The 25,503-nt window shown below is 41.3% G+C and overlaps 4 protein-coding genes across 14 annotated transcripts in view; 2 read left to right on the forward strand and 2 right to left on the reverse strand.

Annotated features, from left to right (window-relative positions):
* Positions 1-25,503, reverse strand: part of stx7l (syntaxin 7-like) — a 235,768-nt gene that overhangs the window by 59,419 nt on the left and 150,846 nt on the right. The window lies entirely within an intron of this gene.
* rhov (ras homolog family member V) lies at positions 10,398-13,405 on the reverse strand. Its single transcript, XM_063902397.1, has 3 exons — positions 13,052-13,405; positions 12,599-12,657; positions 10,398-12,230 (listed from the first exon to the last, which is right to left on the reverse strand). The coding sequence occupies exons 1-3, from the start codon at positions 13,254-13,256 to the stop codon at positions 11,784-11,786; spliced, it is 711 nt and encodes a 236-aa protein (XP_063758467.1). The 5' UTR covers positions 13,257-13,405; the 3' UTR covers positions 10,398-11,783.
* On the forward strand, positions 14,079-20,502 carry vps18 (VPS18 core subunit of CORVET and HOPS complexes). Its single transcript, XM_063902468.1, is given in 10 exon segments — positions 14,079-14,484; positions 14,638-14,779; positions 14,970-15,061; positions 15,569-15,819; positions 15,962-16,318; positions 16,868-17,294; positions 17,297-18,129; positions 18,527-18,736; positions 18,977-19,213; positions 19,630-20,502. Coding segments are annotated over 10 exon segments (2,949 nt in total). The 5' UTR covers positions 14,079-14,381; the 3' UTR covers positions 19,927-20,502.
* Positions 21,167-25,503, forward strand: part of ino80 (INO80 complex ATPase subunit) — a 39,888-nt gene continuing 35,551 nt past the window's right edge. For 6 of the 11 annotated variants that reach the window (XM_063902441.1, XM_063902444.1, XM_063902447.1 and 3 more), the window contains exons 1-9: positions 21,171-21,313; positions 22,763-22,828; positions 22,993-23,184; positions 23,589-23,746; positions 23,872-23,939; positions 24,494-24,640; positions 24,840-24,960; positions 25,086-25,291; positions 25,408-25,461. In XM_063902441.1, coding sequence (XP_063758511.1) covers positions 23,030-23,184; positions 23,589-23,746; positions 23,872-23,939; positions 24,494-24,640; positions 24,840-24,960; positions 25,086-25,291; positions 25,408-25,461 — 909 coding nt within the window. In that variant the 5' untranslated portion in view covers positions 21,171-21,313; positions 22,763-22,828; positions 22,993-23,029. Of the gene's footprint in view, positions 21,445-21,543; positions 21,600-22,762; positions 22,829-22,992; positions 23,185-23,588; positions 23,747-23,871; positions 23,940-24,493; positions 24,641-24,839; positions 24,961-25,085; positions 25,292-25,407; positions 25,462-25,503 lie in introns of all 11 variants that reach the window. The other 5 variants (XM_063902446.1, XM_063902451.1, XM_063902452.1 and 2 more) reach the window with 3 other exon arrangements.

Here is a 25,503-nt window from a genome sequence, read left to right on the forward strand (position 1 = left end):
CTGCTCTGTAATCAGCTGTAGTGGAGATGTGAATTTTGAAGATGCTATGTGACTCGTTCAGAAATACCCCCTTGGTTTCAACATACCAATGGCACACGCTCCACACGAGAGATGACATCACATGTAACAAACAAAGGATGAGGTGAGATTGGCTAGCGAGGATTAGCGTGGAATCGCAATGAAGATACAGTAGATAGGATCTTTTGTACAGTGGCCTGTTTTTTATCTGAGTTTCACGTTTATATCCATTATCCAACATTAGCTGGGCTCTTTTACTATTAATTTAAAAGGAGAATGTGTTTAATCGAACACATATGGGTTGAAGAAATACTCTTCCAGCTCATGAACGAAACATTTTTGGAGATACCAAGGATGGTAGAAACCTTCATTAGATATGAAGAAATGTACTATTTGTGCATTGTAATGGGTTTGGTATTTTGACCACACTTGGCATAATTGTGTAGGAGTCACTGGTGCCAGGTAACAGATAAGATGGACCTTGTCGATGTTCCCTAATCCCAAGGTTAAGCATGTGCAGAGGGTTACACAACATTGTTTTGCCTCCATCCTGATGACTTGAGTATTTTTGTGCATAAAGCTGAGTGAATGAATTGTTACCTTAAGTTTTGTTTATGTCTTTGCTCATACGTGTTGTAATATCTACTTCGATATCAGATTTGTGTCGTAATAAACCTATAAACAGGGTGCGATTTGACAAAAAAACAGAGGGGGGGATGTTTTTTATTTTTTATTCATAGACAAGAACATTGGACTTTTAACTTGCATAGGGAGAAAAAAACGCAAAAGGTAGGCTATATATATACACCTGTTCACTAAATAATTCACTAAAATAGCAAAACGTGCTGTCAACAATTCAGGGACAGGTCTGGAAAACTAGACTAGGTAAACAGTCGGCTCTGGTGACGAATTTGTGGTGGCTTTTTCGGTTTTCCTGTCGGGGCATTGTCTGCAGCATTTCGGCCCTCTTTTATCCACAATTCTGCAAATGTGTGCGCAGGAAAGGATGCCACCTCTGGACCATTGACACCAATGAACAGTAGGCCATTCAAAGTGGAGACGTGCATTCTGTTTCGTTCTTCCGTGAGGATGTGGTTCATCGCACTAAAGCCACGCTCGCACTCAGCCGTTGACACAGGGAGCGTGGAGACAGCGATGAGCACTTTTTTCAAAGTCTCCCCAGTGACACCATTGCATTTCAGTTCATGAAATTCTTTGAGGAGTGTGGGCATATTTGTGTCTGCTATAGCAAGGCTTTTATGAATGGTCAGAAGTTTGTCATCCCCATAAAGCAACCGTTCATCTTCATCGGAGGGCCAATTTGAGGGGTTCAGCGCAGCCGCCGCAGAAAAAATGCCGTTGTCATCGAGCCTGCTCTGGATGTTATCGGCCAAGGAGATGAAAAAACGCTCACGAAAGGTCTCTGCCTTCCGCTGTTCTCCGTCACTCGGCTGAGACACATTAACCCCCTTAAATGTTTGCTTACTGCCCAATTCCTCCTTCAGACATCGTATGTTCACTCCATCGGCATTCCTCATAGCCCTCAGTGTCCGCACGGCAACGCCCACCTCAGCAGTAGCGGTGATTGCTGTGGCATCTCGTCTCTGAAGAAAGAGGGACAGGGCCTGCATCGTTTCGAGCGCGTCTTTTACGAATGCCATCTCCACCACGAAAAGCCACTGAGTCATCTTAGCATGCATTCCCTTACATTTGGCCCTGTCTTTGGTTGATCGTGATGTGTCTTCGGCCAGTGACGCGAAGAGTTTGACCAGGGCTGGATAGCTTTGCCAAAGAGCCGTCACAGATGTGCAAGACGAGGATAGCCAGCGCACGTCAAACACCCTTCCTATCCTGCGAGCTTGCATCTCCAAATTGGAAGCGACAAGCTCTAGCTCTCGCATGTTCTTTGGACTTTGAGAGAAGAAGGCGTACAGGGAGTCAGTGAACATCTGGAAATGACTTGCATCTGTAATTTGTTTGACAGTGTCATGGACGGCAAGTTCTAGTTTGTGATTCATGCAGTGAATGACAATCAGGTTGGGGTTGATCTCCTCACGTAGGAGTGTGGCGACCCCCTTGTATCGGCCCAACATAGCGGCGGCCCCATCCGTCGCGAACCCAATTAGTCGGGAGCGCAACATGTGTTTTGAGATACCCTGCTTCTCAAGGCACTGAAGCACAGTGTCACGGATCGCCGATCCAGTGCACGACTGCAACTCAGCAAGTTGGAAGAAGAAATTGCAACACTCCCCTTCAAATGGAATTCTAATGTAAATGATCAGACATGTTTTATTTGAAACTGTTGTGCTCTCATCAATGAGAATGCTGAACTTGTCGGGTGAGCTTTTAAGGAAGTCCACCAGACGCACTGTCATTTTCTCTGCAATAAACATCAGCATATTCCGACATGCCTTGAATGCAGCATGTTACCGAGGTTAACATCGTTGAGTTGTTGCAGTTCAACCAGGTGAGGCTGCATTTTGAATGACAGGTCAGTGTAGCAGATCATGTAAGCTGTGCGAATGCAGTACTCTGTGGTTTTTAAACTATGCTCATGATGCTTTCGCCACAGAGCTGCACTGTTCTCATTTGCCTTTTCAATTGCGGCGTCTTGTCTTTTTTGTACAATTTCAATACATTTGATATGGCTTTGACATTTTCCGTGCTTGCTGATTTTGTCATTTAATTTTTTTGGCCGTTTTGGCTTTTATGCCTTTAATGAAGGCAGAGTCTATATGAAGCCTTTCCTGTGTGTGTGGGCCTAAATCCCTGACGTCGGAACAAGCTTGGCACTTGACTGACCCGTCTGTGCTGACAGCTAGCCACTCACGACCCTCTCTCCATTTAGCAAAGCGCCCTGGCTCAATGCACCCTCCTACCACATGCGTTTCAGAGTCGCTAGCAACATCGGCGTTTCTTTCATCAAGTGGCTGGGAATCGTCCTGCAGGCCTACATGAACGCCAACCTCCAGCGAATTTCTTGCGCTATCACTCTCAGGTGTTAATTTCGTTGTTTTATTATTTGGTCCCGTAAAGTAGGACGATATGCTGCTCTGAACGCGTTTCATGTTTGCATCAGCGCTGTTTTTCCTGCAAAGTTCCCGCACTAAAATGTTACAATGTTTTTGTTTTCGATGACGTTCCGAAATATGCGCAGTCTGCCAGAAGGCTGCTGAATAGCCTACTCTGACACTGAAGATCGTTAGATTTCAAGAGTTTAAGTAGTCTAGCAGTTAAGTTGCATTCATCGCTATCAAGGGGGGGAAAATCCTTGTCCCCACCGGAGATAAAAATAATTTAGCAGAGGTAGGGATAGGAAAACCAGAGGGGGGGAAATCCTCACCATCCCCCCCTACAAATCGCACCCTGCCTATAAATTCAAGTGAGGCCCATGGAGTTAAAACTGACCTGCTGTAGCCTCCAAGTTTTGTATGCCACAAGGTTTAAAATGAAAATGACTTTATATCTTATTATTACAGTTGTTATCTGAGATTTACTTGGTGTTACCAGTGAAGGCCACGTTTCCTGGAATACTCCTGAGGTTTATTTTGTTGGGTTTCTTATTTACTGGGTTCTTGGGAAACCCTGCCGCAAGTTTCTGTTGCGTCACTGTTCTGCGACAATTCTGCTCAGTTCCCAAAAGACTTCTGTACCTCAAAGGAAATATTTTTCCAAACAGCTTCGCTGTCAATTCTGCGGTCTTCTTACCACTTAATGAGCATGGAATTGAAAGAAATAAATCAAACAGCCAAGGTTCCAGCGCAGTAGTGTTGTGGTTGTGTTATTTAAGTGTCTTGCTCTTCTGTGTTAATCTACAGCTTAAGGTTCTTGTTGTTTTCTTGAGATCAACAGGCCCGCTTTACGTCACTACAGCTTGTGTTGACATGGTATAAATTAACAATGTTTGCCTAATGTTCAACACCATGCGTAGAGCTATGAGTGTATATCCTGTTTACATCGATCATTCTGCTTAATTAAGCATCTTTCAGAATAAAACAGACCTTTCCTGCATGATTACAGGAAAATCATGAGCCATGTGTGAGGATAAACAGATGGAAGGAGTGATCATTTCTTGTAATCAGAACATCTTGTATGACTAGCCAACAGTACATTTTACTACATTTAAATAAGGCTTTAAGGTACTTACTTTAATTGACTATTTCCATTTAATGCTACATTTGTATTAATTAAATTAGTATTACTTTTTACACATCCTAAGTAGTAGTTGAGAAATAAGTCTTTAAAGTTTTTCTTGACACAAAAGGTGAGATAAATGTGATCGGGTGATTTCAATTAGTTTAATTTCAAAATTAGTAATCTGAGAATGAATCAAGCCCAAGTTAAATTTATTCTCTCAAACAAAGTTTGATATGAATTTCGACCCCACAACAACTAACAAGTTCTTTGGACTTTTTGTCAATATGCTAAGCTAAGCTAACTACCTGTAGCTTAAAATTAACCATGAGACTGGTGTTGATCTTTGCATCTAACTCTCGATGTAAAGATCAACACCAGTCTCACTGTTAAAATAAACCTACTATTAACAGCAGAGACTTTTCATTTCTTTGTAAGTGGGCAAACTTACAAAATCGACAGGGGATTAAATGCTTATTTCCTTCACTGTATATTTTTATGGATAAATGTGCCCCTACACATAGACACACTCATGTGATGGTGACATAAGTAGGCTGAGTAAGCCGATGTACTGTTCTCTGAGTAACCGGACAGCAACCAGCCACTCTCTACTGAACAAGTCTAGACACACCTTTTCGCTTTCTCACAACTGAAACAAAACGTATCTATTGTCATGTACTCATAACACGACATCATGTAAAATAGTCATCAATGACTGCCTGTCCTGAGGTCTGAAATGATGAGTAAGTACTTTTTCCATAATAACTGTACTACAGTTTCCCTAATATTATTCATCATTTAACTGTACATGTGTACATTGTATCTGCGTGTGTGTATCTACACGCATGTTGATGAGGGTACATTGATGAGTTAGGGTTGTATGAACTTGCATCATGTCCTCACTTGCTTCGCTGCCATCTTGTGTGTTGTTTGGATGTCACAACAGCCCCTGCCTGCCGCCTCTCCTTACCCCCCCTCCAACGCCACTGTGAGAACACCTCACCCCCTTGCTTCCCAGACCTGGACACACCCAGTGTACAGACTCACAACCAATCAAATCCCAATCTTCATATATATGCAAATGACACCCCAGTATTTCAAATCAGATGTGGTTAACTGTCACTTTTCATAAGCTATGAAACAAAAACACTGACATTGTTGTATCTTGTTTATCTGTCCATCTGTTCTCCGGTTTCGGTAAGGATTAAGATGCAGCTCGATAAACTGTATAAATACAACTCAATGGTACTGCTTGAAGCGCCATCTTCACTTTATAATCATACTCTTGGCCTTACAATATATGCCTCTTTGGGACTAACGAGAATACTCACCCAGCATATCTTCAGTGTAGTACTTAATTTTGCATTTCAAACACCTCTCAATCCTATGTTTTGATACATTAATTCAGAACCAATTCCTGGATCACAATAGTCTTGGAAAAATGGTTTACACTTTCATCAGACAAAAATGTACATTTGAACTTCAGTCAGTAGTTTTTCAATCCACAACCAATGTGTATACCACCTAGTTGCGTCACTCCTTGCAACAGATTGCATTTGACTATTTTCATTCAAATCAGATGGAAGGTGTTAAGATCTGACACAGATGAGTCCCGCTCTTAATTCTGAAAAGATAATAGGATCGTTTGCTGGTGATCTTCAGGACAATGGGTCAGTAGATATGTCCTGAAGTGAGAACAGTGAGTTGATAAGATTTTGACACTTTTAGTGAGTAAACCATCACTCAGACTTTGAGATTACATCTGTTGTTCATCAAAGAAAGAACTATAACAGACAGGACTTGATGATTTCACAATAAACTACAGCCCTGAAGAAATTACAATGTCATCTGAAATGTGTGGTTTCTATATTGCTTTTATGATGAATTACAGACTTGCTTTAAGACAGTAAGAGTGTCACAATATTGTCAACTCTCTCCTCTCTGCAGGACTCAACTGTGCAATATTCTGGAATTAACTCTGATTATTGTTTTATATTGTGCATTTCAACCAATATTCTTATGTTATATTCATTTTTATAAAGTGTAGTATACACAAATTCATACCTATTTCTTATTTTTTATATGTATTGTTGTTATATATTGTAGGGAAATGCACACATAATCACTTACTTATTTACTCAATATACACTTAATAATATACAGTTTTTAGGGCTTTCATTTGCAACATTGTCATCCCAAAGCTGTTGTTACATTGTTGTTTTAAGCTACTGTATGATTCACTAGTCTAATAATTGTCTTGTTTGTTTTGTGACATGCGTTAAAGCAGTGGTGCACACCCTCATTAGTGCCAACTTTACCTTTGCAGATACATTTCTTAATACTGTTTTTCTCCTTATGACTGTATCTTCTGAAGCATTTGAATAAACACTGCAGGCTGGTGCTGCATAGTACTGCGTCTGTGTATTCTGTCTGTCTTTTGCTGTGTTGCTTTCCTTACCCTATAATGGGGCATTGTTTTTATGTCCTTTTCTTTCATGTGCATGCACTGACGATGCATTTGGGATAATAGAATTACTTAACTAATAAGTGTATGGTTGTGAATACAGTGAAAGCACAGTTTACAGTATACAAACCATCTCCTTTTTTGGTACGACGCACAACATTTTAAATCACAGCTGTATAGAGCAATGTCTTGGGTCATCAGTGATATAAGGAGATTGTCTGTTTATTGTGCTAATTACCTCATCGTTCCCAAAACTGTGAAGTGCCCTCTTAAATTGTTTCATCTCAAAGCTGCATGTCCTTCAGCTGTACACAACTTTGATCATGCAGTCATTGACACTGAAGTCATTATGTCCCCTGACAACTGCAGATAAACATAAAGGCAAACACACAGTAGAAAGAAGTGCTTCCGATAATGCCTTGAATGAACCAGGTGTGTTTCAAACCCATGAAAATGTCATTAAAGAGTCCTGCAAAACAAACTAAGCTTGTGACTATCAATGGGTGTAGACTTTGTTTGCAACTTAACCTCAACATGTATTACCCAACTGCTTGAATGCACAGCACAGCAGATTCAGGGAGCCACTGTTGACTGTGGGACAAAAACAATCGTTGTCGCCTCCAGGCAAGTTACAGTCAGGAACTTGGACAATTCTCACTGACTTTGCTCATCACCGAAACTGACAGTTTATGTTTTGACAGAAATAATGGGAGGTTGCTTCTCATTAAACAACCTTATATGACTGACAGGGTGGCTTTTGTCATGCAAATGGTTATATAGGTGAATTACACAAGAAAAAAGAAAACAGTACGCAATTAAACTTTATATCCATTCATGTTTTTCAGCTTAATTTAATACAATATTCCGTCAATAAAAAAATGCAAAATGTACATGATGCACATAAATTCTCTCTTTTTTTGTTAGAACAATGCCACCAATTATGTTGCGCACACCTGTGATAGGCTCTCAAACTCAACCAGTAATGGACACAATACAACAATAACATCATCAAAAATCACAGTTTTTGTGCACGGGTAAAAGAGACGTGCCAAAACTGTTCAAACTGCCAATTTGGATGACCGAGGTGCAACAGTGGTGAGCCAATGAGCTTTGTCCTGAGCCAGGCGAACCTGTCTGTGCACCTGCTGATTCCCAGGCCTGCTTGCCAATCTTCGACTACAGTGAAACCCAGCAAGAGTGAAACTGGCCGTGAGCCAGAGGAAGAGCTGGTTGACTACTCCTGACACAATCGCTAAAAGCAGGAGCTCCTGGGAGGAGGACCAGCCCTGTGTCGAGATGAGAAAAATAGATGACTAACATGAGAAGAGAAAGAGAGGAGGAGGAACAGTTCATTGAACTCCTGGGAACCTAAAACCTGTCCGACACGGCCTACACTATTGCTCAATTAGCGCAACTGCGTCAGTGTCTGTGTTTGTTTCATGTGTAAACATATACCTTTTTGTATTAATGTAAAGATCCTTGCAGAACATCTGTGTTTGGCCTTTGAATGAAGGACAGGCAAGCCGTTCGGGTGGAAAAGAGTCATAAATAACACATGACATTTAAGTGTCCTTCTTAAAGGAGTCTCATGGCCTGCCTCGACCTAGGGCTGCTAACTGTCAAGATATTAATGGCTTTAGTAGCGCTCCTGACCTTCACCTGACCTCACACAAAGACGAACAGCATTAATTTTACTGCAAAAACATACACCCAGTATAAACTTTTATGATTGATTGAAAACAGGTGAAACAGTGATACCCCAACTTCTTGTCAGGCCTTTAAAAAACAATAACATAACAACAACTAAGGCCTTAAAGCTGTCTGTCTATACTTACAGGGTCACTCCAAATGCAAAAATATTGCTGCAACAGTCTCTGAAGCAATGTTTAGCATTTTAGCTGCGAAATAGCTATGGCTACGCTAAGTTTACCAGCTAGCAGATGGCTTTGCAGTTAGAGCTGTTTTTTGTTGTTGTTGACATAGTTAATTCACAAAACGGCTGTCTGGCTTCGAAAAAAACAATAATGATACACAAAAGTTAAAGTGAACAAGAACAATAAACTTGTAGCTTGTAAAAAAACGGAATAATTCACTTGAAATGTGCTTAAAAGCTACCTAGAGGTAAGGGGAACTGTGGGGTTATAATTTCCTTTCTGTAAAAGGTTTGGCTTGTTTATCTGTTTGTTAGCTGGAATACACAAAAACTACTGGGTCAATTTTCATTAAAACTTAGTGAAAGGGTGTAGTATCACCAGAGGCTGATCCCATTAAGTGTTGGAGCAGATCCAAATAATGGAGTGGATTTACAAATAATTTTTTCCCTGTCTTTACCTTTGAATGACAGGGCCTCTGGCACAGGGCAGAACTTTTTGAGAGCCTCTCTACCCTAATAGCAACCCCTTTCACAATGTACATTGATTTCCACCGTTAGTCTAAACATATTATATGCATATATTCTTCTTGTATCACTCTTAGAGTTGCGGTGGATCAAGCTTTTCAAACTGTCATTGCTAGCACTAAATGTTCCTCAGGGTCAAATCAGAGTTCATCATTGGTCCAGTTGCATCAGCGTAACTTTTCCATACAAGGTCATTAGGTGGAGACGAAGGATGTCCCACTTTGACCCATTTATAACAGCCGTTTAGACAGAACCCTGACACATGGCAGCATGATGGACGGCACACTGACTAATGGCAAACAGATTGCTGATGTATTGGGCCCAGTGTGTCATCTTTATGCTCATGCTCATCTGTGACTCATCCTCTCTGCTCCGAAACAAATGCATATTCAATGTTGTCAGCTCCACAAGTGTTTCGCAAACACTCCCAGCTTCAGTTTGATACCTCTCTCTGTGGTCACTTTAGTTGGCTGTACAAAGACTCATCTGTACATGTAATTGTACAACAAGCATAAAAAGAAGTTATGAAGTATTCATGGCCAAACTTTTCAAGATTCAAAGATAAGGCCTTATTGTCACGTGGACAACAGTTACAGCGCTGTTGTTCACAGCGAAAATCTTATGTCCCAGGCTCCTAAAACAAGTAAGGAACGTTACATGTGTCTCAAAAGTCCCACTTCACACTCCTGACTAGGTCTGTTGGGGATTTGAACCATAAAGCCTCCAACTCCCGAGCCAAGTCCCTGCAGACCGAGCTACTGCCCACCGAAACACAGCAAAAACATAACTTTGAACAAAAAAAAACATAATTTTTGAAAAGATGTAAGGTAAAGTAAAAACAGTGTTATAAAACTGATCAAGTGCAAATGCAGGTATTAGAAAACTTTCTACAAGTTTTCAGACAAACATCAATGATGTTGTCAAGTTTTCAAGACAGTATGTCCTCTCTATTGTTGTGATAAACCAGCACACTGTTTCTGTTTCTTCTCAATCAGTGATTTTGAATCAATCACACTCCCATGTCTCCAACCCTTTCAAAATCATTCACAGCCATCAGTCACAGTACGGCACTGCCAAACCTCATCAGCAGTCATGTGGATTGCATTAGAATTGGTCAAGCCACGGCACGGCTGGAGGCCAGACCTTACTTATCATACCCTTACAGCAAAAGATGGTTCAGGAAAAGTACCTGGAGTGCTGATGAGGATTATTCAGACACCCCGCAGAGAACAATGCTCCCCACTTTTGATGGCTGCCTTTTTAAATTCTCTTCCTTGAATTTAAAGCAGTCGCTACCTAAATACTCGATAAATAATTGCGTGTGAAATACACAAACATAACATTGTGAGTGAGCTGTTTTGAAGATACACATAACGCAGAATGTTGAATTTGCACTTCATTTTATTTGCATCACTCCCACATGTAAAGATGACAAACAAAGGAGATGGTTCATTTGTTACAGTCATATAAATGTAACATAAGTGGAGTAAGTAAATGCATTTAAAATCCATGTCTCATTGAATATTTCATATACATAAACATGACACACAACCTGTTTTGACAAACAAAATAGCATATACAGTAAAGTAACTTCCACAAGAAGTATAGTAAAACTGTTGGCTCTATTCAGAGGTTTCAATGGAGTGTACAATCTGACTTTCTTTAGCAAATAGATCATAGAGGAAAGTTCTTTTTTGAAAAAGGGGTATTATCTTACACTTAGACTCAGCCCTACACTGGGCTATTGAGGAGATAAGGATTGTATTGGGCATGTAAACAAAAGAGGGGCAAATTATAAAATGCCAGGCTGGCTGTGTTGGTAGGAGCATCCAAAGGGTGGGAGTCAAGACTCCTGCAGGGCTTGCTTTTTATAGATGCAGATTAATGAGAGACAGGGACAAAAAGGCAAAGATTACCACTCCCGTGCAACTTTTCTAGTAGGACAAGAGGATTTTCAAACAAAGTTCCTGTGCTGATCCGAGAATGGAGGAAATACATTTGTTTGGACAAATATTCCTGCTGTTTCTTTCAAGCACGTCTTAAGAAAGATGATAAAATCCCATCAAACATACATGTCAGGGCTGATAACATTGTCAGCTGATTAACACCAATCTAAATCAGCCAGGGGAGCATTCACACACAGGTAAGAATGTGGCACCTCGCACTGCAACCTGAACTTGCTGCATCTGCTGAATATAAATAGGCCAGAAAAGGCAGACAGCGAGAACACAACAGAGTATTGGCTAACGCCCATCTGCTCAAACACAGACACTTTCTGTTTCTCTCCCGCTCACATTAAAGGCTGCATCTAGAAGCAAAGCCCCAAATGCAAATTCACGTAATTTACATGACGGCCTCTGCTTTCTCCTCTGTGGCTGTATGTTGATAAGCTCCTTCAAAGTCTCAATTCACAGCCCTTCTTCTCTCGATTGGCTCACACCACTCGTGCATTCACACACTTTGATATGGTTTTTACTATTGCCCTGGAACAATCAAATATTTTAATACAATGTAAAACATAACACTGTCCTGAGTGTCTGCTGGAAAACCCTGGTTGAGAATGACCCAGAATCCTCTCTGCTGTCCCCACAGATGTTCGTTCCCAATGTTTACTTTGCTCATGTACTGTTTCCCCTTTGCACCAATGGGCGCCAATTACATAACAGGGAACAAGGCCTAATTGCCATAAATCAGAGCCTTGACAACATATAATAACTGATATTAATAAATTAAAGTTTTGTCCACAACCCACAGGGTCTTTTTATGAGTTCAGATGAAGCAGAAAAACTTCTTCCAGCTGCACCTGGAGAAAGCTTTATTGCGTCTGTCGGAAAATCTCCTCTTCTTAGATTTCTGGGTTTTGTTCTTAATGGCGGCAAAAATGGCTGCATCAAATGCCTCCTTCAGGTTCTTTTGTGTGAGCGACGAACATTCCACATAGTCTGCAGCCCTGATCTTGTCCGCCATGCTCCGTGCCCTGGAGTTCGGGATTGGCTTGACATTCGATTGGTCCAAATTGATGAGGACGTTCACGTCCAGCAGAAGGTCAGACTGAGTCCCCACGAGAATGATGGGCGCGGACGGGTTGTAGAACCGGATCTCTGGAACCCACTTCTTGGTGATGTTGTGGAACGAGGTGGGGTTGACCATGCTGAAGCACAGGAGGAAGACGTCCGTGTGGGCGTAGGACAGAGCTCTGAATCCATCAAACTCTTCCTGAATGGAAAATAAAGACAGAAAGTTAGTGTCAGTCAAACTATGTGCACACATGATGGAGGAATGAGTGAAAGACGCTGACTCACTACCGAAAGAGGTTATCTATTAACATTGTGAAATCATGTTACTGAGTCACGGATGAAGCCAGGAAAGTTGTACCTTCTTAACTCATCTTGAATTTAACTTAAAAAATCTGTGTCTTTTATTAGGAATGGGGGTTTTATACTTTGTATCACTTCCCTTGATATAATTAACTCACTGTCAGGAAACAGATGTGAATTAGGTCCTATAAAAAGCTCACTAAACACACCCTTTAAAAGTAACGTGGTGGCATTTTATCTTGTTGAAAAACAAACAGATAGTCTTACCTGTCCAGCAGTGTCCAGTAGCTGAACTTTAACCGGGGATCCTTCTACTTGGACCTGACCTGTTAAAAAATAAGTAACATGAATCAGTTAGTATCAGTCAGTTCAGTTCACTTTCTAGACATATTTCTAATGTTTCAGACATTTATCGGATTTGTTGACAGTTTTTTTCTGTCATAAAGTTGTATCTATTTTTTATTTGGTACTGTATGCCTTGTGACAAAGTAATTTCTAGAACATAATACATTAAAAAAAAAACTAAATCACACACATAAAAACAAGAAATGCATGCACACTTAAAACGTTTTGAATAATGGTCTTTGTGAGTGTCAGTAAACACTCAACCCAAGCATAAACACCAGCATGGAAATCAAAGCCAATTTTTTATCACACTATCTTACTTCTAAATTTTGTGTGGCACTGTTTAAAGTCTAGGTACAGTGTATGATCACTCACCAGAAAACACGTCAAAGCCAGTTTGCTGGTATTCTGCTGGGTATCCGTTGGAGGTGTAGCTGACGATCATGCTGGTCTTCCCGACTGCTCCGTCCCCGACCAGCATGCAGCTAATCACGCCGGGCTCCAGCTCATCTTCCCGGGTCAGCCCGCAAGCAGAGGGGACTCGGGTCTCGTGGTAAAAGTAATCCATGTGAGGTGGCATGTCGAGCTGCACATTAAACTTTGGGAATGCAGACTCTCTCCTCCCTTACGGATCTGTGACGGTGAGAATAGATACTGAGAGTCGGTTGGGTGCTGGTGCTGATAGACTGAGTTACATACTGGGAGGCTGCCGATCCAGTTCTGAAGTGAAGGGAACATGTGTGGGGAGGTACGCATTTAGGGGAAGTTTGTGATCGGACAGGTTGTGATTTGCATAAACACTCCCACCGAGGAAAAAAAGAAAGGAACAACGTGGAGAGAAATAAAAAAATAATAATGATTGATAGATAGATAGATAGATAGATAGATAGATAGATAGATAGATAGATAGATAGATAGATAGATATAGATAGATAGATAGATAGATAGATAGATAGATAGATAGATAGATAGATGTTCTTATGATTTTCTTATTCCACATCTTAAATACATTATTTTATTAATCTTTAATTTATTCTTGAAGTATTTGCATTTTTGCTAGGGCCTGACATTTGAGGAATATACAAATACAAATTGTAATCTACTTTTTGCACAACTCAACCTGAAACTTTGTCACAGGTTTATCAGTGTGTTTTCCACATGATGACATTTGTACAAAGAATATGCATTATTTATGATCATGTTATTGCCTTTTCTTGTCCATGCCACATTTGCTGTAACAAATGTAAATTTCCGCGCTGTAAATAAAGGATTCCTGAATCTCTGATTAATTTTCCACATCTCATCACAAACCATTCACAAAAAGTGTGGACGAACGGCGCCCCCTGGTGTCAAAGATAAGAGCTACATTAATCTGATCACATGATTCCTTGTGTCACCTGATTATCTGTGTCGACTGTGTTGTGTAGTCGGAAGCTAAGCTAGCTGTTTTGATAGCATGAATGAGTGAAATGTAGCATATTTACATGTTTACGGCAGCTTCAGATAGCATATTAACATCTTGCTTATCAATTTAGATGCACGTGGTGAGAGGAAATGCTCTTGCATGCCCTGAATGGGAGGAGGTTGTGTTAGCTAGCTAGCCGTTTAGCAAACATTTATAGGATTCTTTCTCTGCCAGCGATCGTATATGTAGGGAATTTATTACCAGGGAGAAAAACAAGTTGGAAATAAGGTACTTTAAACCATGGCTTCAATTCTTGACGGGTACGAGGACTCTCAAAACACCAGGACGATTTCGCAGCAGCACAACCGCCTGTCAAATGCCAACATCGGGATAACACATTCAGGTAGGACGCCCCCATATTAGAGGTGCTCCGTTTGATTAGCTAGCTACATGCAAGCCAAGGGTGCTATAACGTTGGTGTAACTTTTAAGGAATGTTCAAATACACTTTTGTTAACTCCATGGCTTATCGTGCTTTACTTGTTCCCTGACATTAGGCTTTGTGAATGTGAGACTCGAGGAAGAGAAGCCGATATTCAACAAGCAGAGGATCGATTTTACTCCACCTGAGAGGATAAACCATCTTGCAGTCTGCAACAATCAGCTATGCATGAGTCTGGGAAAGGACACCCTGCTGAGGCAAATAAAACTATCATAAGCCCTTTAAACACACTGTTAACGACCACTGGTGTTTGTACGGTTTTGATTGAATTACCTGGAGGTAGTGGTTGTTGTTCCTTGTGATTGATACTCATCTGCTGTAAGCTGTTGTTTATTGGAGCCTTGGTATTGATACAAGATACTGATACTAATGTTCCTTTCTGTACAGAATTGATTTGGCCAAGCCAGATCAACCTAATCAGATTGAATTAGGACGAAAAGATGAAAGTAAAGTGCACAAACTGTTCCTGGACCCCACTGGTGAGTAAAACCACAGTGCTTATTCAGACATTTTAAAAACATTGCCAATATGACATATTTAGACATTACATTTACATATTGTTAATTACAATAAGACTTCCGTAGGTCAACCTTCGATCATATTATAATCAATAGATTTGCAGTGTTTTAACTATACAGCTGCAAGTCATTCCTTATAAATGACACACATATTTTTGTTATTCTTTTATATACAAACGAACATGGTACTACACAATTGCATTGGAATTTCTCCATAGTTCATTTCAAATTCAATGCTACTCCATGATTTCAGAATCAGAAATACTTTATTTATCCCAAATTGGGAAATGTATTCATTACCGCAGCAAAATACAATACAATATGAAGCATAGCAAAACATTAGAAATAAAAATAAGAAATATACAGATAGTAAATAGTGCAATGTAATGGAATATGAAATGAAAATATAATATAAATGTACAATGTAAACTTAATCAGCTGTATTTTCCTCCATATTTTCTACCACAGGCTCCCATCTGCTCATCTGCCTGAGCACAAGCGAGTGTCTGTACCTAAACAGGAACACGCAGAAGGTGCGCAGTCTGTCCCGCTGGAGAGGCCACCTAATCGAGAGCGTGGGCTGGAACAAGCAGCTGGGCAATGAGACCAACACAGGACCTGTCTTAGTTGGCACCAGTCAAGGCATCATCTTTGAGGCGGAGATCTCTGCAACTGAGGGCAGCCTGTTCAACACCAATCCTGATCAATACTTCAGACAGGTACAGACATTGTTTTGTGTGGGTTGCAGTGTTTAGTATGTGATTTTAACTAAGTGGTATTGTTATTATGTAAAAAAAAACATCCTACACATTTTATTTGTAACTCCTGGAATAACAATAACATACTCTCTTGCCGAGACAGGTCCACTCCCTGGAGGAGGATGGGAAGCCTGCACCAGTCTGCTGCCTGGAGGTGGAGCGGGGGGGCTCGGAGAACAAGTACTTCATCATCGCCACCACCCGCAAACGCCTGTTCCAGTTTGTGGGTAAATTGGCAGAGGGGTCAGAGCAGCAGGGCTTCAGCTCCATCTTCAGCCAGAGCCAGGACCTGCTGCCCAGCTTCCAGGAGTTCCCAGCCAACATGGGCTACAGCGAGATCACCTTCTACACCCCGAAGCTCCGCAACTCCCCAAAGTCGTTCGGCTGGATGATGGGTAACGGAGTTCTTTACGGTCAGCTGGACTATGTCAGGCCTGATTCCCTGCTGAGTGATGTGCAGGTAATTAAACATTCCTGATGTAATTGGCACGTCATCAGTACTGAGATAAAGACTTTAAAATGAAATGTCAGCGTTAGTCAGATTTCAACACTTCCTACGATATCACAGGCATAAAAAAAAAGACAATGCATTTGCGCATGTGACCCAAACTGGTTATGAAGCTGGTCCCAAAACAAATATTTGCAGTGTGGAGGTTTTTTAAAGTGTTCAAAGCGGATAGCCAAGATGCGACTAGTGAAATATGTACCTTCTGAAACTGCAAGTGGGCCATAACAGTAACACAAGGTTTAATAACACTGTATAATAAGTATGTTATTTCAACTGCAGGAGAGATTTGATTTCTATGCAATTAGATGGAAAGAAATATATGCGTATATTACCATCGGCATTGGAAATTCATCCAGTTTGAAAATATCAGCAACAATCCCACATCATGCATCCCTCTCTGAAACTAATGCATCTCTCAATAATAGCTCTACCGTCTCCACATTGATTCCATCCTTATCTTATGCTCACTTCCTCCATATTTTCTCTCCCCTGATGACACAGGTATGGGAGTACACGCCTGACATTGACATCAATCTGAACAAGCCCATCTCCATCGTGCTGACCCAGTTCCACTTCCTGCTGCTGCTCCATGATCGAGTAAAGGCCATCTGCACCCTGAATGGACAGGAGGTGTATGAGGATTTGTTCCCGGATAAATTTGGCACCCTTAAGAAGATGATTAAGGACCCAGTTGGAGGGTTGGTGTGGATCTACACCGAGCGGGCGGTGTTCCGGTACCACATCCAGCGCGAGGCCAGGGACGTCTGGCAGATGTACATGAGCATGACTAAGTTCGACCTGGCCAAGGAGTACTGCCGTGACCGGCCAGAGTGCATGGACATGGTTCTGGCCAAGGAAGCCGAGCACTGCTTCCAGAACAAGCGGTACATCGACAGCGCAAAGTGCTATGCGCTGACACAGAACTACTTTGAGAGATAGCGCTCAAGTTCATCGAAGCCAAACAGGAAGAAGCCCTGAAGGAGTTCTTACTGAAGAAACTGAATAATTTGAAGCAGAGCGAGAGAACGCAGATCACCCTGCTGGTCACATGGCTCGCCGAGCTCTACCTGAACAGCCTAGGCCAGCTGGAGAGCGACGGCAATAGCGTCATCTTCCAGGAGACCCGTGACGAGTTTCGACAATTCCTCAGCAGCTCCAAGCACAAGGAGTGTCTGTACAACAACCGCAGCACCATTTACGACCTGCTGGCCAGCCACGGCAACGTGGACGACATGGTGTACTTCTCGGTCGTCATGCAGGACTACGAGCGAGTCATTTCCCACTACTGCCAGCACGACGACTACAGCGCCGCTCTGGATGTGCTCTCCAAGCACTGCGATCAGAAGCTGTTTTACAAGTTCTCCCCGGTCCTCATGCAGCACATTCCCAAAAAAGTGGTAGACGCGTGGATCGAAATGGGCAAGCGGCTGGACCCAAAGAAGCTCATCCCGGCTCTGATGAACTACAGCCAGATGGGCAGCTCTCAGCAGATCAGCGAAACCATCCGCTACATGGAGTTCTGCGTGTACAAGCTGACCGTGACGGAGGAGGCCATCCATAACTACCTGCTGTCGCTCTATGCCAAGTACAAGCCGGACTCACTGCTGCAGTATCTGAAACAGGCGGGGACGCACCCCTCAGAGATCCACTACGACCTAAAGTACGCCCTCAGGCTGTGCGCTGAAAATGGCTACCTCAAAGCCTGTGTGCTGGTTTATCGGATTATGGAGCTGTATGAGGAGGCAGTGGATCTCGCTTTACAAGTAAGTGGGGTCTTTTATTTGGGTCAGCATTGCATGTGGAACTGCAGCAATTTCTTAATGATTCGATTCATCAATTAATGGACATTTTTTTTGTTGAAAAATGCTTAATTGTCAAATAAATTACATTTTCAACTTCTCTCATTTTTATATCATATTAAACTGAATATGAACCATTTTTGGACTTTAAGAAACTGGGATGGACATTATTCATTACTTTCAAACTATTTTTTATGTACCAAATTGAGAAAATATTTAGCAGATTAATCGATCAAAGAAATAATCGTTAGATGCCACTCTATCGTGTACAAATAATGCACGCTATTGCAGTAAACAAATCATCAATTTTTGACAGAATTTGATCAATGCCACTAACTTGCAATTTGGTTATCGTCCATAGGTAGATGTAGACTTGGCCAAGACGTGTGCGGACCTGCCTGAAGATGACGAGGAGCTGAGGAAGAAGCTTTGGCTGAAGATCGCGCGGCATGTGGTGCAGGAGGAGAAAGATGTGAAGAAAGCCATGAACTGTCTATCCAGCTGCAACCTGCTCAAGATTGAAGACATCCTGCCCTTCTTCCCAGACTTTGTCACCATTGACCATTTTAAGGTCGGAAACAAAGAGTTTCCTTTCCTGTTTTACAAGATAATCATAAACATAACGCCAATACTTTTTGACTTGCCCTTGACCGTGAACCTAGGTGTCAAACCTTGATATCCATGTTTTAATTACATTACAATTGTTAATTAATGATGTAAAGATTGCTTAAACTATAAGAAATTACAAACAAAATGTTGTTTATTGTTTCAAATGAATGCACTTCATCCTCTGCTCATTCTGGTTTTTCAGGAGGCCATCTGCAGCTCCCTGGAGGAGTACAACCAGCACATCGAGGAGCTGAAGCAGGAAATGGAGGAGGCCACGGAGAGTGCTAAACGCATCCGAGAGGACATCCAGGAAATGAGGAACAAATATGGCGTTGTGGATTCCCAAGAAAAGTGTGCTGCATGTGACTTCCCGTTGCTCAACAGACCCTTCTATCTGTTCCTGTGTGGACACATGTTCCACTACGACTGCCTGTTCCAGGTCACTCCAGAGGCTGCTTCCATACTGCTTTTCGATATTTAACATGTCCAACTCCACAAATTATGTTTTTTCTTAGTTTAGTCAAAACCAGAAAAATATCACGGTTGTAATTTATTTCAAATTAAACGTTAAAAGATGCCAAAACCTTCATTCATTTTACAATTAAATCAGATACAGGGTCCGAGGATCTTTTTGAAGATCTGAAGCCCTCTATTGTGCTTATCAGTCCTCAAATTGAATATAGAGTAAAATTCCAGATTAAATGTAAATTAAAGGGTCTTCAAGATATTGATTGTGAAGTTATCGTTGTTGATGTTGCAAATGAAACTGCTGAGACGCAAGAAAGATATCAGACTTGAACTGACTATAAAGCGTCGACTGATCTTAAACACATTTTGCATTCCTCTACTTTCTAGGAAGTGACCCCTCACCTGACGCCCCTTAAGCAGAGTCGTCTAGAGGAGCTTCAGAAAAAGCTGGCCGCAACCACGCAAACCTCCAAGTCACGACATCGCCCGGCGCTCAAGGACGAAGGAGACACCGCCAGTCTGGGAAAGGGCAACGCTGGCACAAGCCGCGAGCAGATAAAATCAGACATGGATGACATCATCGCGTCGGAATGTGTGTACTGCGGCGAACTGATGATTAAGTCCATCGACAAGCCCTTCATTGATCCACAGAAATTTGAGGAGGAGAAATCCAGCTGGTTATAAATGAGGCCTCAATTGCTCTCAATGTGAAAAAGACATGACAGACAACCATCCTGTATGTTGATGAAACTGCTCCACCCGTAGGACTGACCCATTCAGTGGATAAAGACATTCACCCGATTGCCTACTGTTGTTCGGATTCAGTTGTTATTTCGTTGGAAGTATATGAAGCAGATGTAAAGACCTTTGCACTTTGTATGGGGTGTCTAGTAAAAAGTGGACATGATGACATGATGTACTGATGTATAATATTGCCAGGGCTGTACAGTGCATACAATGTGCCTGAACCTCTCATTATGACGGCAGAAAATAATTCAAAAGCTAGAATCAGATATAACTGCTCTATACATCTATAAATGACTTTAGGCTATGCACTTGTTTTGTCTATTGGAAACATAACCTGCACTTCAACAGCTCCGTTATCAGCTCTTAGTTAGTTAACGTGGGGCAAATTATCAAACTGTTAGTTTATATACTCACTGTTTTGCAATTAATTTGTGGCACATTACAGCTTGTCAGTATGGATGGACTGATATTTTGGTTGTTTAAATGTAATAAATATTTAACACATTATCTTAACTATTGACTGGACTGAGAAAAAAAATCAATCTCCTTCTTCACCATTTCTTTGTAGGGCTGAAGCTCCCTGGAGGAGGACACCATGCATCATCACATTCAGCAAGACACAGAATATTTAATACAGTATAATAGTAAAGCATCTGGAAAATTAGAGCTTGGCTACTTGTACAGCAAGCTTTTTTTGGATCCAAACAATGATTAGCCTTATTTGTGAATCACATATGTATTACCTCTATAGGTCACAGTACATATTCATACATTTAAACAAAAATAAGTATGCATTCTTTTCAAATTTTCTGGAGTTCACTACCAACACTTGAAAATAGTTTATAAGTTTACAATGGTCACATTTTACTCTTGGTATCCCAAACGGAGTTCCCGTATAATGACGTCAGACGTAGCTCGGTAATCTTCGCTGTGTGTAGACACTATTAATCGACATCGGAATTTAATCGATGCATTTGTATAAATTGTTCATATACCGCCCCAAAAGACATATATGATAGACATGTATCTAATTAAACTAACGATAGATACCGCTGGTATTTCTTGTCAAACTCATGACTTCGGAGACATAGACGGGAGAGCGTCATTCTCTCTGAGATTGATTATAACGCCTGCTCCTTGCTGTACCCTCGCCATGGCGTCGTGTCTCTGCTCTCTCAGTAACAGAAAGTGGCCGCCTCTCTGCTGTTGCTGCCGACTCAAAGCTCACAGACTCGCTCGGCGCCTCAAACCGCCATTTTGGAGTCAGAGAACCGAGAGTCGGCAGCAGCGGAGAGAGAGACGCAAAAGGGGACACGGGGCCGAGGTGAGAGACTCCTTGGTGGTTGTTATGGCGAAGGAGCAACGGGGGAAGATGGCCGGGAGGGAGAAAGAATTAAAACATGGGGATCATTCGTTCGCAAGGCTACCGAGTCCCCGCTTGTGGCCGAACCATGGGTACGGGAAGCGCGGGCGAAGGGCCTTGCTCTCGCTGCACCGCGACTAGCCTGTTTAAGAAATGCCATTAAACCAATATCATCTTAATACATTGTTTAGGCAAGGAGGTGGTGGCCTTAAAGAGACAGACCCTATTTGAATACTTCATATTAATGGTGAGAGGACGTCTGTGTCAAAATGATAAGCTAACGTTTCTGATGAAAAGCTACACAAGCGATAGCAAGGATGCTGTTGTAACAAAGGCTAGATGCTTGGGAAATGAAATCTCATTATATATTTAGTGTCCCATACTTAAACCACTTGGCTGTCAGTGTGCGTGTGTGTATACAAGCACCTTGACCCTTTACTATCATTGATCGGAGGCAATGCTACTTGTGTTTATTAGCAAGGCAGCTAACGGTCGTTAGCCTGCAAGCTACAACCCAGTGCACCATCCAAGGTTAGCTAGCAAACCTGGCTAACCCTATCTTGGATTTGCAAGCGACCTAATCATAATATAACATCGCAATAGCAAAACAAGGTGCATATTATTAATAACAACCCATTTTGCTCCGAAAAGAGCGTCGGAACTCTTAGTTTGCGTTAGTTTCTGCCATCCGCTAACAAGCGACAGTGAACTTTGCATCAAAGTAAAGTGAATACCTAATGAGAAGTAATTACTGAGGACAACCGAATCGTCACTCACTGTCATAATTTAATTATTTTAAAAAAACATCACTTGCCACTCATACATTAAATCATAACTTGGACAATACGTTGGAGCTTATTACATTCATAATCACAAAATTGGTTACTAATTGATATTTAAATGATGGACTCAAACCACTCAAATATGATAGATAAAGTATATCCAAATGACCTTTTTGATAAACTGTTACTGATATGAAAATAGTTTGTAGTAACACTTGGTCACTCAGGTAAATTTAATGTTATAGTGGAATTGGTGGACTCAAACCACATATCCAACTGTTGCTGATGGGAAAATAGTGCAGTATACTAGCCTAGTGTGTTATTCAATCAATAGGAAATTCTTCTATAAAAAGGAAAGCTGAATCAATGCATTTTCTACTATGAAGTATTAACATCATACACATGATGGCAAATCATGTACAATTAATTCAGTTTGATGCATAGTTATGTTGCGAAAGCTTTTTTTCATTTCATTTCAATATGGAAACTTTCTGTGAAAATTATGAGCATTTTCATTGTCAGAATTGTGCAGAAGACAACACATGAAAGAACGCTACCCGCCTTTGAAAACACTATATCACTTTCATGTGTGAATATCAGTGTGTGACTGCGGTTTCTTCTTTTGTAGGGCACTTTTACCATTGTCTGATCTTTAATCTTGGAATCAAGAACAATGGCATCCCTTACTGAGAAGGTAGGTCCAATGTTTAGACTGAGTTTTGCTGAATAAAGTCCCATACAATGATGATATTATACTGCTATACAAAAGTGATTTTTGGACTAAATGACAATGTTCCAGTCATGACTCAGTTTGAGATATAGGGCTTGATTAGGCTTTCTTTTTCTCTCTCTTTTTAGTAAACGCACTGCCCTGTTGGGCAGAGGTGTCTGCTGCATGGCGTCTGGGCAGGGTGGCCGACCTGAGGCTGGGGCACCAGGGAGCTCTGGGCTGGCCAAACCTCTCTACCTGCAGCGCTTGGAAAGATCCCTGAGGTTGGACAGTTTCCTGCGCCAGACTGCCGCCATCTTCAATGGAGATATAACCACCAGGTATGGGCAGAGTAGAGTCTGGGTGGGCATACACGTATCCATTTTTGGCTCCTGATAACATTCTACAGTTGAAAGTTGGCTAATACCAAACAAGACTTTTTTTATTTGATATGTTGAATACCTTTTGTGAGCTGGGACTCCTCTAAAACACCACTATACTTTGTTGAGAATTATATTTTTAAAAACATTGCACCTACTGCAATTTGGATATTGCAGTAGTCCATGTTGCCTTATATTCTAGCAATCTTCCATCCAGTATATCAGCTCATAGGTATCTAATGTTGTCCCACAATGTGCCCCCACTGTCATGGATACAGTAGTCATTCCACCAGATCCAAAGAGAAGATTTTATATTTATAGGCTGCAAAGAGTGGGCTTACAGCCGCATACTTGTCATGTTCTAGTGATGACAGTGATGACAGCGATGGAGGATTGGGGACTGGGTTATCCCTGGACCCCCCCACTCAGCATACAGCTCTGACTGTGAAGAGTGAGCCATGTGAGGAAGAGGATGGGCTCTCAGAGGAGAAGCCCCTCAACGGAGTCCTGCTGCAGGGTAAAGGTACAAACAGAAAAACTGTTTTATGTTATGCATATGTTAGTACGCACTGGTTTTGCTTAACCGCTCACGGGAGTTCACGCACATTTATATTGTGATGTTTTTTTGTCCCCCTGTTAACTCCACAGACCAAAAGGCAGATAATGCTAGCCTCTACAACTTCTCCAAGCTGAAGAAGAACAGGAAATGGCTGAAGGTATTTTATAGAGATGTTGTGAATTGTACTATGGATGTAATCGTGCAGTTGAGTAATGGATTACACATATAACTCATATATTTTCATAGTGGTTTAAAACTTGGCAAAACATCTATCTTAAAAAAACCCAAGAAGAATGGTCATGTTTGTGTTGTTGTAAATCACTCAATGGAGAAAAATGTAAGCTGTTGTAATCCATACTTATAAATCAAAAAGTAAAAGGACCAGAAAAAGCCAAACTCTTACTTATATCTCAGGCTATTTACCTTCTATTATAATTTTTAAGTCAAGCTCTTGCCAAAAATCGAACGATATGTCAAATAAATGATAAACTATTGTGCCTCCTTAATTTATCGTTTTTTTATAATCCTTCGATATATTTTGTGGTTATGGAATGTAAATGAGCTCCCAGTCCATACCGTTTAGCAATGGTTTTTACCTGCTTAGCTGTATTTGAGTTATCAATAAAGTTGAATTAAAAAGATCAGTACAGATGTTGTCTTTCTCTGTATCCTGTATCCTTTTTTACCATGTTCCTCCTCTGTCTGCGGCAGAGTATCCTGCTGAGTGACGACACCACAGACTCCGACACGGATTCGGATGACTCCGACTTCAGTTTGTCTCGGGACGAGCTGCAGGACATGCTGAGACTCCATCGCTTCACTAGGCAGCATCAGAGCAAGTTCCAATCTGACCGGGAGGTAGGAAAAGCTCTCTCACACACACACACACACACACACACACACACACACACACACACACACACACACACACACACACACACACACACACACACACACACACACACACACACACACACACACGTAAACAAAGCATTTGGTGATATTAAGAATACCATTTGTAATGTAATCATCAAATTTGTTTTCCTTTTTCCTGCAGCTTCACCAATACCAGTACTACAGCACTGGACTCCTCTCTACTCATGATCCTTTCTATGAGCAGCAACGCCACCTGCTGGGCCCGAGGAAGAAGAAAATCAAAGATGAGAAGAAATTCAAGGGTAAAGACAAAAAAACAACAATCCTTTAGAATCACAGTTACGTGAATAACCAGAGATAAATAACTATTGTAGCAAGCAAGTTTTTAAATTTGGTAATATACATGTTTTCATTCTATATTTTTTAGCTAAGTTGAAAAAGGTGAAGAAGAAGAAGAAACGGGGAGAGGGGGAGTTCCTTGATGACGGGCGTCCTTATATCACCAAGATCTTCGCAAAGTTTTCCCATGATGCTCCACTGCCCATAGTGAAGAAGAAGCATCTCACCATTGAGCAGCTGAACGCAAGGCGGCGTAAAGTCTGGCTCAGCATCGCTAAAAAGGAGATTCCCAAGGTGTGTATGCATAACAGTGACAAAAATAACGGTCAAAAGCGATTTCCTTTAAAAAAAAAAAAAAGTAAAACATTCAGTTTTAAAGGTCTTATTAGTCTGTTGTTATTATTTTGCAGAATTTCAAGCAGAAGACCTCTGCTAAGAACTTAGTACTGACCAATGCTAAAAAGGTAAGTGTGGGTGAGGGTTAGTGGATGTGTAGGACAGTAAAG

The sequence above is a fragment of the Eleginops maclovinus genome, chromosome 15, assembly GCF_036324505.1.
Source record: "Eleginops maclovinus isolate JMC-PN-2008 ecotype Puerto Natales chromosome 15, JC_Emac_rtc_rv5, whole genome shotgun sequence".
Taxonomy (NCBI): Eukaryota; Metazoa; Chordata; class Actinopteri; order Perciformes; family Eleginopidae; genus Eleginops; species Eleginops maclovinus.

Bases quoted from the DNA above. Each gene is read 5' to 3' on its own strand.
- rhov (XM_063902397.1), bottom strand. From the start codon at position 13,256: ATGCCACCTCACATGGATTACTTTTACCACGAGACCCGAGTCCCCTCT. The intron at 12,658-13,051 runs GTGAGTGATCAT...ATTTTTTAACAG, and splicing joins TGGCTTTGACGTGTTTTCTG to GTCAGGTCCAAGTAGAAGGA. The intron at 12,231-12,598 runs GTAAGACTATCT...TTTTCCATTCAG, and splicing joins TACTGGACACTGCTGGACAG to GAAGAGTTTGATGGATTCAG.